The sequence below is a fragment of the Bison bison genome, unplaced genomic scaffold, assembly GCF_000754665.1.
Source record: "Bison bison bison isolate TAMUID 2011002044 unplaced genomic scaffold, Bison_UMD1.0 scf7180017864208, whole genome shotgun sequence".
Taxonomy (NCBI): Eukaryota; Metazoa; Chordata; class Mammalia; order Artiodactyla; family Bovidae; genus Bison; species Bison bison.
Window position 1 is genome coordinate 63,824 of NW_011494780.1, and position 17,213 is coordinate 81,036.

At 47.9% G+C, this 17,213-nt stretch overlaps 1 protein-coding gene across 2 annotated transcripts; it reads left to right on the forward strand.

Moving 5' to 3' along the window:
- Positions 1-6,138: 6,138 nt before the first annotated feature.
- Positions 6,139-15,125, forward strand: ZNF3 (zinc finger protein 3). Of its 2 annotated transcripts, none has more exons than XM_010844767.1 (6): positions 6,139-6,350; positions 7,475-7,602; positions 9,636-9,722; positions 10,718-10,809; positions 11,081-11,207; positions 12,895-15,125. In XM_010844767.1, the coding sequence occupies exons 3-6, from the start codon at positions 9,668-9,670 to the stop codon at positions 13,962-13,964; spliced, it is 1,344 nt and encodes a 447-aa protein (XP_010843069.1). In that variant the 5' UTR covers positions 6,139-6,350; positions 7,475-7,602; positions 9,636-9,667; the 3' UTR covers positions 13,965-15,125. The 2 variants fall into 2 exon arrangements, with proteins under 2 accessions (XP_010843069.1, XP_010843068.1); XM_010844766.1 differs by having other exon boundaries at positions 6,140-6,350; positions 9,586-9,722.
- Positions 15,126-17,213: the final 2,088 nt, after the last annotated feature.

Genomic DNA, 17,213 nt, shown 5'->3' on the forward strand with positions numbered 1-17,213 from the left:
ATCCTTCCCAGCATCAGAGTCTTTTCCAATGAGTCAACTTTTCGCATGAGGTGGCCAAAGTACTGGAGTTTCAGCTTTAGCATCAGTCCTTCCAAAGAACACCCAAGACTGATCTCCTTTAGAATGGACTGGTTGGATCTCCTTGCAGTCCAAGGGACTCACAACAGTCTTCTCCAACACCACAGTTCAAAAGCATCAATTCTTTGGCACTCAGCTTTCTTCACAGTCCAACTCTCACATCCATACGTGACCACAGGGAAAACCATAGCCTTGACTAGACGGACCTTTATTGGCAAAGTAATGTCTCTGATTTTTAATATGCTAACTAGGTTGGTCATAACTTTCCTTCCAAGGAGTAAGCGTCTTTTAATTTCATGGCTGCAATCACTAGAGAAAGCCCAAGTGCAGCAACAAATATCCACCACGACCAAAAAATTAAATAAATCTTTGTTAAAAAAAAATTTTTTTTAAGTGCATTGAATTAGAGGAAAAAAATTAAAACACCTCAAAACCTCAGGGTAAAGCAACCATCCCATGGTTCTTTTTCTCCCAACAAAACTAAACATAATGTATTACTTAGTTGTTTTGTTAACTTTTCCTTCCACAGAGTGGAGGTGACTGGGCTGGCTGGAAAGACAGCAGAGGGTCTGCTCAGAGAGCCTGCAAAGAAGAGATTCTGAGGGACAGCTTGGAGACCACAGTTAATATTGAATTGCATATATGAAAGCTGCTAAGAGAGTACATCTTAAAAGTTCTCATCCCAAGAAAAAGTAACTACAGATGGTGATGGATGTCATGCTTCAGTAACTGTGACTACTCCTTTCCTTCAATTATCCCTTATTTCCAGACCTTTTGTTCAAAAGAGTCAGGTGTGAGCAACGAGGCATTTTTAAAAACTTACAAAGACCCATAACTCCCTCCACCTTGGCACATGTCTTTGTTCCCTATTCTTGCTGTAATAAATGAGCACAGACTTTGACTTAAAACATCACACACTTATTCTGGCGGTCAGAAGTCTGAAATAGTTTCCACTGATCTGAAACCAAAGTGTCTGTAGGGCTACATTCCTTCTAGGGGAGAATCCCTTTTGATGTCTTTTCCAGGTTCTAGAACTGCATTCCTTGCATTTCTCGTTTCATGGGCTCTTCCTCAGCTTCAAATCCAGTATGTTAGCAGTATCTTCAAACGTCTCTCTTTGTCTCATTACCACTTTGCCGTCTACAGTACTCTCTCTACCTCCTTCTTATAAGGACACTTGGGATGACCTTCAGGGCCCACTGGGATAATCTCCCCATCTGAAGATTCTTAATCATATCTGCAAAATCCTTTTTGCCATATTCACAGGTGCTAAGCATAAGGACCCAGAAATCTTGGGGGCCACTGTTCAGCCTGCCGCAGCATGTATGAGCCACTGGAGGGGAGCTGGAGAGAGCAGCGTCCTCAATCAAGTGACCTGGAACCACATCAACCCAACAAGTGATCCTGAAGGCTGGGCCAGAATGAAGCTGGAATTCCCTAGGCTTCCTTTTGACTGGGCTGCACTCAAAGAGTCTACTGGCCAGGCTGGCCTGGGGTAGTGATTAAGGGAAAGAAAAGAAGCGTCAGGCCAACAAATGGTCAGGGCAGAAACTTTAATTTTTCAAAATAAGTCTAGAGAGCTCTCCATCCCTTTCATCCTGATCATTACCCAAGAGAAGGCTGACCAAGGGGCGATGGCCACAGTCAGTGGCCAGGCTGCCTTACTAAGCTAAGGTGTGTGGACCAGCAGGAGGTGAACCAAAGTCAGGCATTTAGGGTGCACTCTGACCCTGAGGGCCCCATCAATCCATGACTTTGCTTCAGGTGGTTTCCCCCAAGGCGGTAGCTGCCACTTTTTCATGTAAAACCCTTCTTGGGCCAGGCTGACTACACTTTTAAATATATCATTTATTTGACTAGTGAGGCCATTTAGGCTCTTCCTGTCAGGTTAACTCAGGTTCCAGTTGCGTCACCCCAGCATGGGGGTTTCAGCAGGTGGCGCTGTTGCAGGGAGTGGCTGCTTCCCTCACAGTCCCAGCTCTTAGCTGGATCCCACCTTCAGAGTCTGCACACGGTCAGGGGCCCTTCATCACTCTCCTTCTCCTACTTCACACGAGTTAGTCTGAGCGAGCATGAGTGCTCAGTCGTGTCTGACTCTTTTGCAACCCCATAGGATGGCTAACTTACCAAGCTCCTCTATCCGTGGGATTTCCCAAGGCAAGAATACTGGAGTGGGTTGCCATACCCTCCTCCAGGGGATCTACCCAACCCAGCAATCGAACCCTCATCTCCTGTGTCTCCTGCATTGCAGGTGGATTCTTTCCCACTGAGCCACCTGCAAGTGAGTCTGAAGAGGCTATTACATGTGTGATGAACTGGATCTTAGCACTAACAACTCCCTAAGGCCAGGAACTTCCAGTCACTGAGCAGGTGGTGCTCACAGCTGGGATGCCCCAGAGCCACTGCTGCCATGGGCTGTGTGGTGTAAAGGGGTGACCCAGAGGGATCAGCACTGAGGTATCATCGACCAAAAGACAAGGAGTAAGGGGACTCTCTGATTTCAGGGGGGCAGAGAATGCGATCACCCTGCAAAAATCTTAGGGCATTGGGTAGAAAGGTGAATAAAGAACCACAGAATTACACATCAATTTCTAATAACTGCTAAAAACTAACTGGGGTGCCCTTCGAATTCAGCCTGGGGTTCAGGTTGAATTCTGAATGCTCTAATTCTGAATTCTAAGAATGCTCACACCCAGAGAGCTGGAATAGAAGGACATCCAGATGTCCTGTCTGTCCCTCTGCATAGCTCCAAGCCTGCTTCCTCCCACTGTCCAGAATGCCCAAGTACTTAGAGGCCTGTCTCAGTCCTCTGGGGTCCTATACTGAGATGTTGGGCAAGAGGGGCCAAGTGATGGGAAGAAACTGGCCTGGTGGCGATGGTCACCCAGAGCCAGGGTGGAGTGGTGGCCCTACTCCTGGGCTGGCCTTGGGGCTGGCGAAAGGTCTTGCCCTCAGGGCAGCAGCTTTTGCAGGCCAGCTCTTTCCACAGTGTCACTCGTAAAGGCAGCTCCCAGACAAATAAGCTGAGAATTTTTTCTGCATTCTGGGAGACAAGCTGCCCTGGAGCAGTAAAGATGGGGCAGCTTCCTTGTTAATTGTTCCTTAGGGGGGACTCCCTAGTGGTCCAGTGGCTAAGACTGAACACTCCCAACACAGGGGGCCCAGGTTCAACCCCTGGTAAAGAAACTAGATTCCACATGCCGCAACTAAAGATCCCATATGCCCCAACTAAGACCTGGCACAGCCAAATAAGTAAATAAATAAAAATAAAATATTAAAAAAAAAAAGAGAGAACTGGCTCTCTTTACACACTCTTTGGGAAGATTTCTGTTTTTACCGCCCACCCCCACCCTTCCACCCTAAACCAAGTCCTGACATCCTTCTCTGAAGATGGCTATTGTCTGACGTGAGACCCACATAAGGCCACCAGTACCCTTCTTTCTATTGACCTCTGATAAGGCTTACTATTTTTTAAATGAAATTAATATTTTTACTGCTTCATCAAGGACATTTTAAAATGAAACCAGATTTTTTTTGAAACTGGATTTTTTAAAAAGCTATGATTATATAGCAGTGAAGACTATAACAGTTCAGTTTTGGGCCACTACATGAATTTATGCTAAGGCGTTATCAGTTTCACACTTTCATAGCACCATTTCAAATGTCAATACCATGGGAAAAAAAAACAATCTGTCTTATGAAAACAGTTTTGACCTCCCAGACCACCTGGTCTCAGGGACCCACACAGGTTCACAGAATATTGTTTGAAAACTGCTCAAAATCAGCTATTTCAATAATAAGATAATAGTACCAACATCACACAAGAAGATTAGAGATTTTAGATGAAACAGATAAATTCATAGAAAGAACTTAACAAACCCAATATGATTCAAGAAGAAATAAAAATATAAATAGTCTTATAGGGACTTCCCTGGCAGTCCAGTGGTTAGGACTCTGAGCTTCTACGGCAGGGGGCACCAGTTCGATCATTGGTTGAGGAACTAAGATCCTACATGCCGCCTGTTGTGGCCAAAAAAGAAAGAAAGAAAAAGAAGAAAAAAAAAAAGAATAGGATTACAACCTTAAAAAATTCAATCAATAATTTTAAAAGTCCTTCCATAAAGAAATTCTAGGCTCAGATGACTTCAAAGATGAATTCTTATGAAAGTGTCTTCTGAGATAGAGAACCAAATAGATACAATTCTGCTCTAATCTGTTTGAAAAGCCACAGCTACATCTTTAGGACAAATTGACTGTTTCATCACGTTTGCATCTGGCATCCACTTCTTAATCGTCATTCCCTTGGCCCCGGAGGGGACAGGGGAGGGCTGGGGAGAGGAGAGGGGCCTGAGCTCCAGCCAGATCAGGAACCCCCTACTCAGCCAGAGCCGAGGCAGGTGAAAGAAAGAAAGAGCCTCTGGCTTACCAAGGCTTACATTTTTTTACTCTATTTTCTTTATTTCCTTTTAGATAAAAGCTATATGGAAGTTTAAATGTTTTCTTTTCCACCTTGATGGACTGCCTTGGGAATCCTCTCTGTGATTCAAGGCATTTCAGAGTCCACAGACTAAAGAAAAATTAATAGTAGGTCTTTTGAGAACTTGCTGGGAGTTAACCAGATGGCTGGATTCTGGGGCAAACACCAAAAAAGTGAACTACAAATTGACTTCTAGGCTCCACAGTAATAGGGTTGATTGTGTTGACAGTACTGGGAATCTAAGAGCTGTTTCCTGAGGACTGTCAGTAGGTGAGGGCTTCCCAGGGGGCCCTACTGGTAAAGAACCTGCCTGTCGATGTGGGAGACATAAGAGACGCTGGTTCAATCCCTGGGCTGGGAAGATCCAACCTACTTCAGTATTCTTGCGTGGAGAATCACATGGATAGAGGAGCCTGGTGAGCTACAATTGCAAAGAGTCAGATGTGACTTAGCTACTGAGCACCACCACCATATTTTACTGGAATTGGTTAGATTACTGTCCTTAGACTGAAGTTGCCAGAGAGAAGACAATGGCAACCCACTCCAGTACTCTTGCCTGGAAAATCCCATGGACCGAGGGAGCCTGGTAGGCTGCAGTCCATGGGGTCGCTGAGAGTCGGACACGACTGAACGACTTCACTTTCACTTTTCACTTTCATGCATTGGAGAAAGAAATGGCAACCCACTCCAGTGTTCTTGCCTGGAGAATCCTAGGGACGGGGGAGCCTGGTGGGCTGCCGTCTATGGGGTCGCACAGAGTCGGACACGACTGAAGCGATTTAGCAGCAGCAGCAGCAGCCAGAGAGTAAGTTCGGTTGTACTGCAGAGCTGAATGGCTGCGCTACAAATATTGAAGGCAGTGAAAATTGAGATCAAATGCGAGGCAGGGCCACAGGGGAATCAAGAAGATCACAAGATTTCATTTTGTTTATAATCTGAAGGATTTGATTCGACACTTCCAGGACTCCTCCTGGAAGGGAATAAACGTGAGTGAACCACGAAGCGTCGCCCCTCATTCCCTCAAGCGTTTCACTTATTTCACACTTTCTTCACATAGATGGGGCTTCACCAGTTTTCTTCGGATCTGAGTGGATCTGGATTGGTAACTTACTCAAGCCTTTTCTGCTCGCATCACTTGTACAGGTTTTTGTCCTCATGTGAACTCTGATGGGCCAGAAGGTTTTCTTCAGATTTTAGTCATTTAAAGGAGGCACTTTTACATGAACTTGGTCTGTTTGGAAGCATAAGCTTGATTTGGAAACTTCAAATATGGGTGAGTTTTCTATATCGAATCCTTCAGGCGTCCTCCTGTTGGCCGCGGGTCAGCTGGGGACTCGGATCGCTTGGGACCAGGGCGTTTGGCTTGGCCCTCGGCAGCCCCACGGGAGACAACACGGGCACACAGCCGGCACCCGCTGGGCACGCTGCGCCCCGCCTTCCGCTCCCCAGCCGGGCAGGCGCGCCGCAGACCAGGTGCGCGGCGGCGCCCTCCCTGCCTGGCCAGCAGGGGGCGCGAGGGGCGGGGACGGCAGGCCCTCCTTGTCGCTTCGGCGCTGGGGCCCCGCGCCCAGTCAGCAAACCACCGAGAGGCAAAGACCTCCCATTTTCCTAGAGGGAACAAGTGGACGTGGAGGGGGACATCCAGGATGGTGGAGGGGGTGACTAAGACCGACCCGGAAGCGAAACGGAGGGGACTTCCGTTCTTTGTTCTGTCCCCGGTGTGTGGGTCCGTGACAGTGTCCAACGGGGCCTGTTTGGTGTCCGGTCCCCTAAATCTACCGTCCCTGCCCCCAGGGTGAGTCCGGCCGCCCCCAGGGCTCGAGGTGGGACGGAGGCAGTGATCGCCGGAGAAGGGGTGGTGTCCCTGCCTCCGCGGCCCGCGGGGTCCCCAGGACCACCTGGAGCAGGGTGCCGGGCGGCGGGGGGGCGCCGGTGCCAACTCTGCTTTCCCCGGCACCCGGCCCCTGACCGCCGGCCCTGCGTCGGGGGAGGAAAGGGGCTGCGGTTCTGGTTCTGCGACAGCGCCTGGCTCCAGCCCTTCAAAGTTCCAGTATGGCTGGAGAGGCATCCCTCTCTTTAAACGGCCGATGACAGCGACCCTAACTTGGTCCTTCCCGGAAACGTTTTCATATGATGTTAACAGTTATCCGCGCTCCCGGTGGGAGGGAGGGTTTAATCAGCTGGGAACGGACCAGAGAATGAGGGGTTCTAGGAAGCGCAGTTAGAACCATTCAGATGACAGAAGAATCCCCCTGGCGCCCAGTAAATCGAGTCTTTTTCGGAGAGGTGTACAACTGGGTCCCATTTCAGCTGTATTAGGTCCCTGATTTGATTCGCTTTTCAACTGGGATTGAACACAGACCGACCCGGTGTTTCCTTTCTGAAACTCATGGAGAGAAGCAGGATCCTGAACTTGAAATCTGTGGGGCACTTAGAGGAACTAAACCTATTTATTATCTCCAAGAAGAGAAGTTGTGGAGAGTGGGCATCATCTGGTTTCACCTGTTTGGTGGAGAGTCCTGCGGAAGGAGAAGGTTCTATCACACAGAACACTAGGACTCTGAGGTGAAAGTCCAAGGGGTAGATTTTTTTTCAGTTAAGCATCCAAAGCCCTTTCTAATGGCTTACCTGTACAGCAATGGGACAGACTCCCTGAAGTAGCGGAGAGTGTCTAGTAGCAAGTTAGCTGCCAGAACCTTAAGAACTGGAGAAGGTGTTTCTTGTCTTGGGTGGGAGGTTGACCTGGAGAACTGTGATTTCCATTCCAGTTCTAAAGGTGCAACACAAATACCAGCTGTGGTCTTAATCAGTATTTATTAGCATAGGTTCTTTGTCTTTTCCTCTTAACTCCAAATATCTAGATTAGAAGTGAAGTTTACATAAACATTTGAAATTCCTTTTTCTTTTTCTTTTCCTTAGTCCTACAGCACTGATAGCAAATAAGTCTGAACTCCCAGGGATTTGAACAGAGGCTGCCAAGTTCACAATAATTGCTACTCTGGCCTTCTAGAGACTAACTCCAGAGAAGGAAGGAAAGAGTCCAGCAGGTAAAGCTTCCACGACTTCTCACTGCCCGGTCATCCTTCCCGGAACACTGCATCTAGGAGCACTGCAGGGGGTCGCATGGGCAGTGGAGCAGGGGAAGGGCCCTGCCTGGACCTGAAGCTCTACGGGCACAATGGGGGTTTTTCTTTCTGTGAGAAACATTGTTCAGTGATTCAGACACTGGGGACTTGTTCTCAACAGTATGCCTTTGAGCTCCAGCTTTGGTTAACCCAGCTGCGAGGAGGGAGTGCTACTTCTTTCTCTGGAGTCTGAGCCTCTGACTTTCCTTTCTAAGGAGAGTTTAGACTGAGAGCGGATTTATTGGGAGTGTCTGCTTATAACCAGTCCTGGAGATTGTCAAGTTGGGCAATAGGAAGAAGAAGATGGCTGACTCTGAGAAAAAGCTGAAGGGCCCCAGCTAGGAGGGTGATGATAGCAAGAGGGTGTGTCACCTTGATTGTCAGTGGGCCTGGCTCATGCCTGATTCCTTGCTTTTCACTATATAATGGCATTGTGATGGGCCTTCTACAGCCCCTTGCTGCCCAAAGACTAGAGTTCTCTGAACTCTGAGTGACTCTAGGGGGCCTTCTCCTTTTATATCTTAGGTGAATGCAACGGTCACTCTTGATTGTTTTACTCCTTTCAGGAGTACCCTGCAATGTAGTTGGCACTCAACAGATGTTTGTTATATGAGCAGATGAATAAAGAGAGGGAGGCGGACAAAATCCAGGGGTTTTCACCTAGGTTCTTGCCTAAGTGTCAGGCTGCTCTGAGGACTGCTGCACTCTTCTCAACCTGTTGATTCTTGAGGACAGACTTGTACTTGAGATTCAAATCTTAGTCTAGGTACTAACTTGACACTCACTGTTATTCACTGGAGCAACAGAGAACAGACCTCTTGATTGCCGTGGCAACCAGGGAGCAGGGACCTTAGTAGGGATAAAAATGGAGTAATAAATGATAGTAGGCTTTTTAAAAAGCATTGGTTCTTGCTTCAGGGACTTACATTCTGATCCAAGGAAATCTGTTATGAGAGAAAGGAGATAAAAAAGCAAGGTGGCTGCTGCTTCTCAGGGCGAGGAGACACAGCAACTGGGACTATTCTCCCAGAATCTGGCGAATATGTCCACCCACACCCTGTGATGAGACTATAGAAGGACCACAGAAAGGGCCCAAATCCGTCAATAACATCCCACCGTTGACTGAGACTGAGAACAGAAAACTGTCTCAGGGAGAAAGAGAGGAAGAATTTATCTTTTTTTCTGGCCATGCTGCATGGTTTACAGGATCTCTGTTCCCCGACCAGGAATTGAACCTGGGCCACGTCAGTGAAAGCACTGAATCCTAACCACTGGACCACCGGGAAACGCCCGAATTTATCTTAATAGATCTGCACTGTCTGTCCTAGTTCTGTGAGACAGGGTTTTTAAAATGAGACAGAGAACTTCTGGAGGTTCTGGAAGTATTCTGTACTATCTGTTATTTGGGGGCTGTTTCTTGGCCCCTTTTCCTCTAAAGAGAGCATCTACATTTACTATAACAGCTAGAAACATACCACAGTAAAAATTTTTTTTTTCTTTTTAGTAGAAGAAAAATGTTTATGAGGATTAAAAAAAAATCTGTATACGTTTGTTTGTCCATTATTCCAAGTATACTTAAAACTTGATACTTAGACATTTTGCCAGCTGTAACACTCTTCTTCACTGTTCTTCATTTGAGTAATTGCTTAGTATTTAACTTTGTTAATGGCATCATTTGGCACCTGTGTTCTCCATTTTTGTTGTTAGAACTACCACCCAGTGTGAATTGGGGAGCCTAAAGTGGGATGTTGTCCAGGAACTTGGGCGTTTGACCCAAAAGACTAGTCCCAGTTACTGCATTTCCTCTTGCTGTTTTGGTACTAACTGGAATGCTAGTTCCCTTCTTTCTGTATGCAGGAGGGTTTTTAAAAATTATCTTTGAACCTTGAACTTTTGCTTCTGTAGTGCTTCCACCTTCTCATACAAACCCTGCTTCCTGCTGACTCTGAAAATAGGAGACCAGAGATCCGAGCTTCTAGTACGACCCATGGAAACTCAGGCTGATCGAGTATCTCAGGAACCTCAGGCCTTGCTTGAGAGCGGTAAGGAATTTATCCTTTTATTCACTTACTCAGCAGATGCCCATTTAAATCGCTCATTCACCAGGTGCCGGGCTAACTGCTGGAATCCTGACTGGCGAGGACATAGTCTTTGCCTTTCACTAACTCCTAGCCTAGTGGGGAAGGCTGACTGAAGCCATTCATTAAGTACAGCTTGATAGGGTTTATAGCTGAGGCATTTTTAAGGGCTGTGGGTTCCTCATGCAGCATTTAGAAAACTGTGACAATCACCAAACTCCCATTTTCCAGGTGCTTTGTAACAGCCCTGGTTTGTGCTCTTCTGGAGCATGTGCTTAGGAGAGCTCTGGGGAGTTATTTTGGAGATCACAGGCAAAAAGGGTAGAAGGAAGAGGAAGGGCGTGAAAAGTATTTGTATTTTGCTCTCACAGACTGCCACTGACTTTGGAGCCAGCTTGTGTCCAAGGAAGTATTATTCCCGTGCTTATCAAGAAAACGCATTTAAAACATTTTTATCTGCATGCTTCTACAGAATCTAGTATCTGCAGAGATTTAGTCTCTCAGGGACCAATATGTTAACTTAAGAATTACAGGAAAAGATACATAATCAAGCACAGAAACGGGAAACACTTACAGTGTGTAGATTTGATCTGGGGATCGAGAAAATAAGAGAAGAATCGTGGGCATTATGACTTGCTTCAGAGTTGGAGTGAAGCTAGCTTTCCTCTGGGTAAGAAGTCCAAGAGATTGAGTTGGAATGTGGAGAACGATGGAAGAGACACGAACAGGATAGCTGGTGCCTCCTGGGACAGACCAGAGAGCCAGGGTCAGCAGGGCTGTGGGCGTCTCTGCTCAGGCCACGAGGCCCACGCTGGCCGTGAGCACCTCTTCCAGTGGCAGAGGGAGTGAACTTAGAGATGCAGGAGTGGGGGTACTAGGTTGTCCTGGACCCAGGAGTTTCCGTAACGGGTGGAGAGGCTCAAGTGCAGATCGACTCTCACGGACCCTCTCGTCCTCAGCTCTTCCTTCCTCAAAAGGCCCCACGTTTTCTGACAAGGGCAGTCTGGGGGATGAGATGCTGGCAGCTGCGCTCCTGAAGGCCAAGGCCCAGGTGAGCCGTGCTTTACCCTTCTTTCCCTTCCCACTTTGCGGAAATCTCTTGTGCAACAACATCCTGTTCTGTGCTTCCCCCGTCAGGACCGTGGGACTCCCCCACGGAATCATGGACTCCACTTAGTCTCAGCCTCTCCTGTCTTCCTCCACCCTGACTGCCATTCCCACTTCCCAAATATTGGGAAGTGTTACTCAACCCCGAATTAGCTTTTGGCTCCACCAGCCTCATCCCTGAGCCAGAAATTGCACACGAGAACGTGTCGTTTCAGGAACTGGTGACCTTTGAGGATGTGGCTGTGTACTTCATCCGGAAGGAGTGGAAGCGTTTGGAGCCTGCCCAGAGGGACCTCTACAGGGACGTGATGCTGGAGAATTACGGCAACGTGTTCTCCCTGGGTAGGAACGATGCTTCCTCAGTGAAACTCCCTTTTGGCCTTCCTTTGCCTCCTCCTTTGCTAGTAACAGTTGAGTCACTGAAAATCATTATCTAAGGACTGACTTCGTCTTAGAAAGTTCTGACAACAATAATAGTGACTCCCATTTGCAGTTTGTAGTTCCTTAAGAGTGTTTACAGATAGTCTCTCCTTCAGTCCTCACAATGTTGCAGCTGTTGAGGCAGCCAGAATTATCCTCATTTTATAGGTGAGGAAAGAGAGCTCAGAGGTCTTAAATGCTTTGCATACAGTCATATTGCTAGTGACTGGGAAGACCCGAGCCCTGGCCTTTAAACTCTCAATCTGTTACTTTTTCTCATGTTATTCTTAGGACTTAACATTAACATATAACCTAGAGATTTTCTCAAAAGATTCACACATTGGGATCCCTGAACATGTGAGGCACTGCTCTGTGTCCAAGTGAAGATTCTGGAACTCTGTCAGGCTCCTCCCCTTCTCTGTTGGACTTCCTCTAGGGACCTGTTGCTTTGTGGATGGACCTCGGGTAACTGCTGCCCTTGTAGAAATTTCACCTTGTGTCAGGGAGCAGTTGGCTTCTTAACCTTTAAGCCTGTGGACTGTTCCTTCCTTCCCCCTCACCCACTGTCAGGACGTTTTCCTGGGCAAGGCCAGGGTCTTCCCCGCTCCCATGGGAGGCCTCCCTCTCTGTGTCTTCTCTGTCCCCTGCAGGTCCTGGGTCTGGGATTGAGCTCTGGGCCATTTGGTATGAACAGGATAAACCTTGTCCTGTCTTTCCCCATGAGCAGGATTCCCTTTTCTGAATTTTGACGTGATCTCTGGGCTGGAGTGAGAGGAATTGCCGAGGGGCCTGGATTGGAAGGGAACTGAGAGCAGAGAGGTCCTGAGAGGCACCTGTTCGGGTGAGGGAGGAACAGCTCTTTCTGTCCCTAATGCTCACTGCCCTGCCTTGACTCCTTCAGTTACTGACAGACTAAACATGCTAACCATCTGGACCCCTTCCACTTGTCCTCTATGCCTGAAGTTCCCTTAGAAACCCCAGAGCGCTGAGAGTGGCAAAGTCAAACATAGAAACTGTTTACAAATCTGCTCAGTTAGCACAGTGTTCTAGGCCCAGGGCTGGAGGTGGGCTGACCTTTGTCTCTTGCCTGTTCCCATGGACTTGGTGAAGGTGACGTGACTGCAAACCAGAGTGTCCTGTTCCCCTGGGGCTGCAGGGCTGCACCCTTGTTGCGGCTTCCTGATCTGCTGCTGCTTCTCCACACCCGGCTGTGTCTTCCTGTGGGAGACAGACTGGTCCGTGTTGCATTTCTTGTACCTACTCCCTTTCATCCTCTCACTGGCCCGGCTGTCACCATCTCCCAGTTTATCTTGAGCCTCTGACCTCTAGGACTTTGTCACTTCATTAAACAGTTTGTCCTGCCTCTGCCTGATCCAGTTTTCTCTTCACTTCCAGCTTATTTCTCGATTTTCCTTCTTTTCTCCTTCCCTGTTTCTTTGGCCCAGTTCTCTTATTCTGCATCAGCTGCATACAGCCTGGGCAGGCCTTTTTGCACATTGATAAGTGGCATGTGCTTTTAGCCTGTGAATATGATGTAATTAGCCTGTCTCTGGTTTTGAGCCTTTTTTCCACAAGGAATAAGTGATATTTGTGTTCTATATTGTGCCAGATGGTGAGACCAGAACTGAGCCTGATTCTGAAATTTCTGAAGATAGAGGATCACATGGGGTGCTGTTGGGAAGATTCCAGAAGGATATTTCTCAGGGTCTTAAGTTTGAAGAAGCCTATGAACAAGAAGTCAGTCTGAAGAGGCAGCTGGGGAGCTCCTCTGGAGAGAGACTGAATAGGAAGATGCAGGAGTTTGGTCAAGTAGCAGCTGAGGAGCAGCGAGCCCCCACAGGAGGTAGAAGTGAGAAGTGCGGCGATCTGAGGGACAGCTTCACGGTGGGCACCAACCTCATTTCCCATCAGAGACTCCCTGTGGGGGACAGGCCCCATAAGTGTGATGAATGTAGCAAGAGCTTTAATCGAACTTCAGACCTCATTCAGCATCAGAGAATCCACACTGGGGAGAAACCCTATGAATGTAGCGAGTGTGGGAAGGCCTTCAGCCAGAGCTCACACCTTATTCAGCATCAGAGGATCCACACTGGGGAGAAACCTTACGAGTGCAACGACTGCGGGAAGACCTTCAGCTGCAGCTCAGCTCTCATTCTCCACCGGAGGATCCACACGGGAGAGAAGCCCTATGAATGTAACGAGTGCGGGAAAACCTTCAGCTGGAGCTCCACCCTCACTCACCACCAGAGGATCCACACTGGAGAGAAACCATACGCTTGTAACGAATGTGGGAAAGCCTTCAGTAGGAGCTCCACCCTCATTCACCACCAGAGGATCCACACTGGAGAGAAGCCCTATGAATGTAACGAGTGTGGGAAGGCCTTCAGCCAGAGCTCACACCTCTATCAGCACCAGAGGATCCACACTGGAGAGAAGCCCTATGAATGTATGGAATGTGGAGGGAAGTTTACCTATAGCTCAGGCCTTATTCAGCATCAAAGAATCCACACTGGGGAGAATCCCTATGAATGTAGTGAGTGTGGGAAAGCCTTTAGGTACAGCTCTGCTCTGGTTCGCCACCAGAGAATTCACACTGGAGAGAAGCCTTTGAATGTAATGGGAGTGAGCAAAAGTTCCCTCCAAGTCACTGCTGAAGTAAATATCAGAGAGTCTACGTGAAAGAGAGGCACACGCCGGTTTTCCTCACTTCCTGAGTCTCCAGAGCTCCTGCCTTACTACCTGAGTATGAACTTAGGACGTGTCCCTTCCGACTCCAACCTTTCACCTTAGAGAACGGGGCCTGTTGGGCAAATCATCCTGGCCCCGTGATTATTAACCTAGTCATTTTTCCCAGGAATGATTCCAGCCTTGAAGAATTAGGCTGCCAGCAACAGATGGAGCGCTGGGAGCAGAGGAAACTCTGGGATCAGTCTCCTTCCATTTGGGAGGGGAGTTTGCACTAGACCATTTTTCTCACACCAGAAGAGCCTTTCCACAGTGGGGATGGAAGCACAGTAGGAATAAAATTCCAGGGGGTTCCTCTAGTTGGAGTTGGCACAGTCAGCACAGAAGAAAATGGAAAGAATGTTCTGGGTTGTGTTTCGTGCTAGAAAGGGGAAATGGAGGCTGCATTTCAAAGTCACTGCTTCTAATCCAGCTTTAAATTTTGATGATTTCTTCTTTTGATAAGGAATGTGCTATTTGGTTTCCTGACTTCATTAATCATGGAAATCTGGTGCTGAGGGACTTGTTATTTCATTGGGCAGGTGTAGGGGAACACTGAGAGGTTTTCTGTAGTGACCATGTATCCTCCCGGGCTCTTGGAGCAGCAAGACCAAACCTCCACGCATTTGGTGGAGAACTCGCTCATCCCTTTTATGACAGGACTAATGGCAAAGCCCAGGTCCTCCGTGAGCATAACCTGAGGGGAAGGATCCAAAGCCTTTAGTGCTGGCCTCAGTTTTCCTTCTCTTCTCTTCCTCCGGCCACTCCTGTGATGGAAAGTGATTTAAGCTAAACCCCTAGCTACCAAGGATGCTTTTAAGGAGCTCGCTCAGCCAGCTTGCCCTGCCCTCTGAGACCTATGACCTATGACCTCTGGCCCCAGCCACTAGACCTCTCCCGACCCCACCTCTGACTTCAGCAGCCAAGTGTGAATGCAGAGAGCAAAGCCCTGAGGAGGAAGCTTGGGCCTGAGCCTAGCGGAGGGCTCCTTGCTGGGTTAGGATGGAGCTCCCCAAGTTTTCCCAGCAGAAGGGATGACCTTTCATTCTGTTTTCCCAATCCTGCTCATCTGTAGCATAAATGAAATGCACTATTAAACAGAATAGTTTTTCAGAAGGATGGCTTGAGTGTGTCTTTGTGCAGGGGCCAAATTTATTTCAGTTTAAGCAAACATTAGTGACTATGAATGGAATCTTAAAAAATTAGTCTTTAAAACTTTTTACAAACAACCATTTATTTCTCCTCTAATCTCAAACCTGGAACCTCCCTCCCTTGACCCCAGCCTGTCCTCTGCACACGGCACACTGCATGCCACACACGGGCTGTCTCATTCTCATGGCCGCTTACACACGCCTGCCTTTAGGGTTTTACGTGCTGCATGTCCTTCTGTGTGGTGCAGTACTTCGCACCAGCAACCAGGACTGGAAAGGTGCTTCTGAATGTGGGATCCTTGACAGGAGCCTACTTAGATGCTGGGTCACAATGGACATAGTGAGGAAGTTCCTGGAGGTCCAGTGGTTGGGACTCGGTTCTCTCACTGTCTGGGTGCAAGGTTCAATCCCTGGTTGGGGAACTAAGATCCTGCAAGCCATATCACACAGCCCAAAACAAAACAACAGGCATATTGAGATTTCTTGGTTTGGCTCTTGGCAGGGGATGGGGGGTTATGGTCATGAAGAAAGCTGAGATGGAGAAGATGAGGAAATGTCTGGAACTCTAGCCTCTGAAAAATTCTGGATCATATACTGTGATTGGCCATCTAATATGGTTTTAATTTTTTTAAACTCATAATTTTGGCTCTTCTTTGACGCCCACCACAGACTTGAGACTGACTTTGTTTCTCCAAGTGCAGACCATGAACCATCACAGCAGGGTCACTAGGCTGCTTGCGAGTCACACAGGTGTCTGAGTTCTAGTCAGACCCATGAAGTATACTTCCTGAGGGTAGAGCCTAAACATTTACACTGAGAAGAACTGGTCATGAAATGGAGAACGTTTCTAGGAGCTAAACGCTGAGCAAGGCCTCACTAGGTTCTGCGTGGTGAAGGAGAGGAAGTGCAGCAGGAGGTGCCTGCTCCTCGTGTGCAGGTGCAGTTGTGAAGCTCTGGGAAAGACTCCTGAGCACGTGGAGCTGCTGGGTGATGGCCTGTCACTGCACGGGAGGGCTCAGTCCCTTCTCTGCCTGAGATTCAGCAGGGCCACTGCATGAAAAATACATTAAAAAAACAACCTTTGAAATAGCTATAACATCTGATTCACCTGAGTGTCGAGATGATTCATCCCTTTCCACCTGATTGCTCCTTTCTGTCCCTAACCGGGCATTCCTCCGTGTTCAGTCACGGTATCAGTGGTCTCTTTCTATGCCTATGCCGTTACCCTGGGAACCCATTTACTCCAATGACCTCAACTATTAACTTCAGTTAATTTTTACATCTGCACACGTGGTCCTGATCTCTCCCAACCTCCAGTCTCTGGTCTCATCAGACTGTGGGGCATTTACATTTGGGCCTTTTGAAAGTTTCAAATTGTTTCTTTCAAACCAGATACATTTTTCCCCCATAAACTGGCCCCTCTCAGAATTTCTATAAATTGCTCAAGGTCAAAACGCCTGAGGTGGTGGTCCAGTGGTTAAGAATCCGTCTGCCAATGCAAGGGACACGAGTTCAATCCCTGGGAACTAAGATACCACATGCCACAGGGAAACAGCCTGTGCTCTCCAACTACTGAGCCCTCTCACCCTACAGCCTGTGCTCTGCAACAAGAGAAACCACTTCCCTGAGAAGCCTGTGCGCCAGGAAGCTAGAGAGCAGCCCATGCTCACCTCAATGAAAGCCTCAGAGCAGCAACAGAGACCCAGTGCAGCCAAAAAAATAAATAAAAATTTAAAAAGATTAATTATTCTCATCCTCTTACATCTGACCAGCATCAAGTCCTGAGCGGGAAAGATGGATTGCTGTTACAGGGCAAGGTTTCAGAATTGAGGTCTTGGAGGCGGGGGGATTTCCAAGTGAAGGTCATAATAGAAGCAAACCCGTGGCATATACTCTTCCTGACCCTTTCCCAAGTGGTTTTTGTATGGCCACATGGGGATTTATAGCAAAGGAGCAGGGAGGGGGTCAATGGATGGGAACTTTCTAAGGGGAAGCTTTAGGGGTCAGAGGGGTTTGGCTAAACTGACTTAGGATTCTTGCTGGAGAAAGGGCA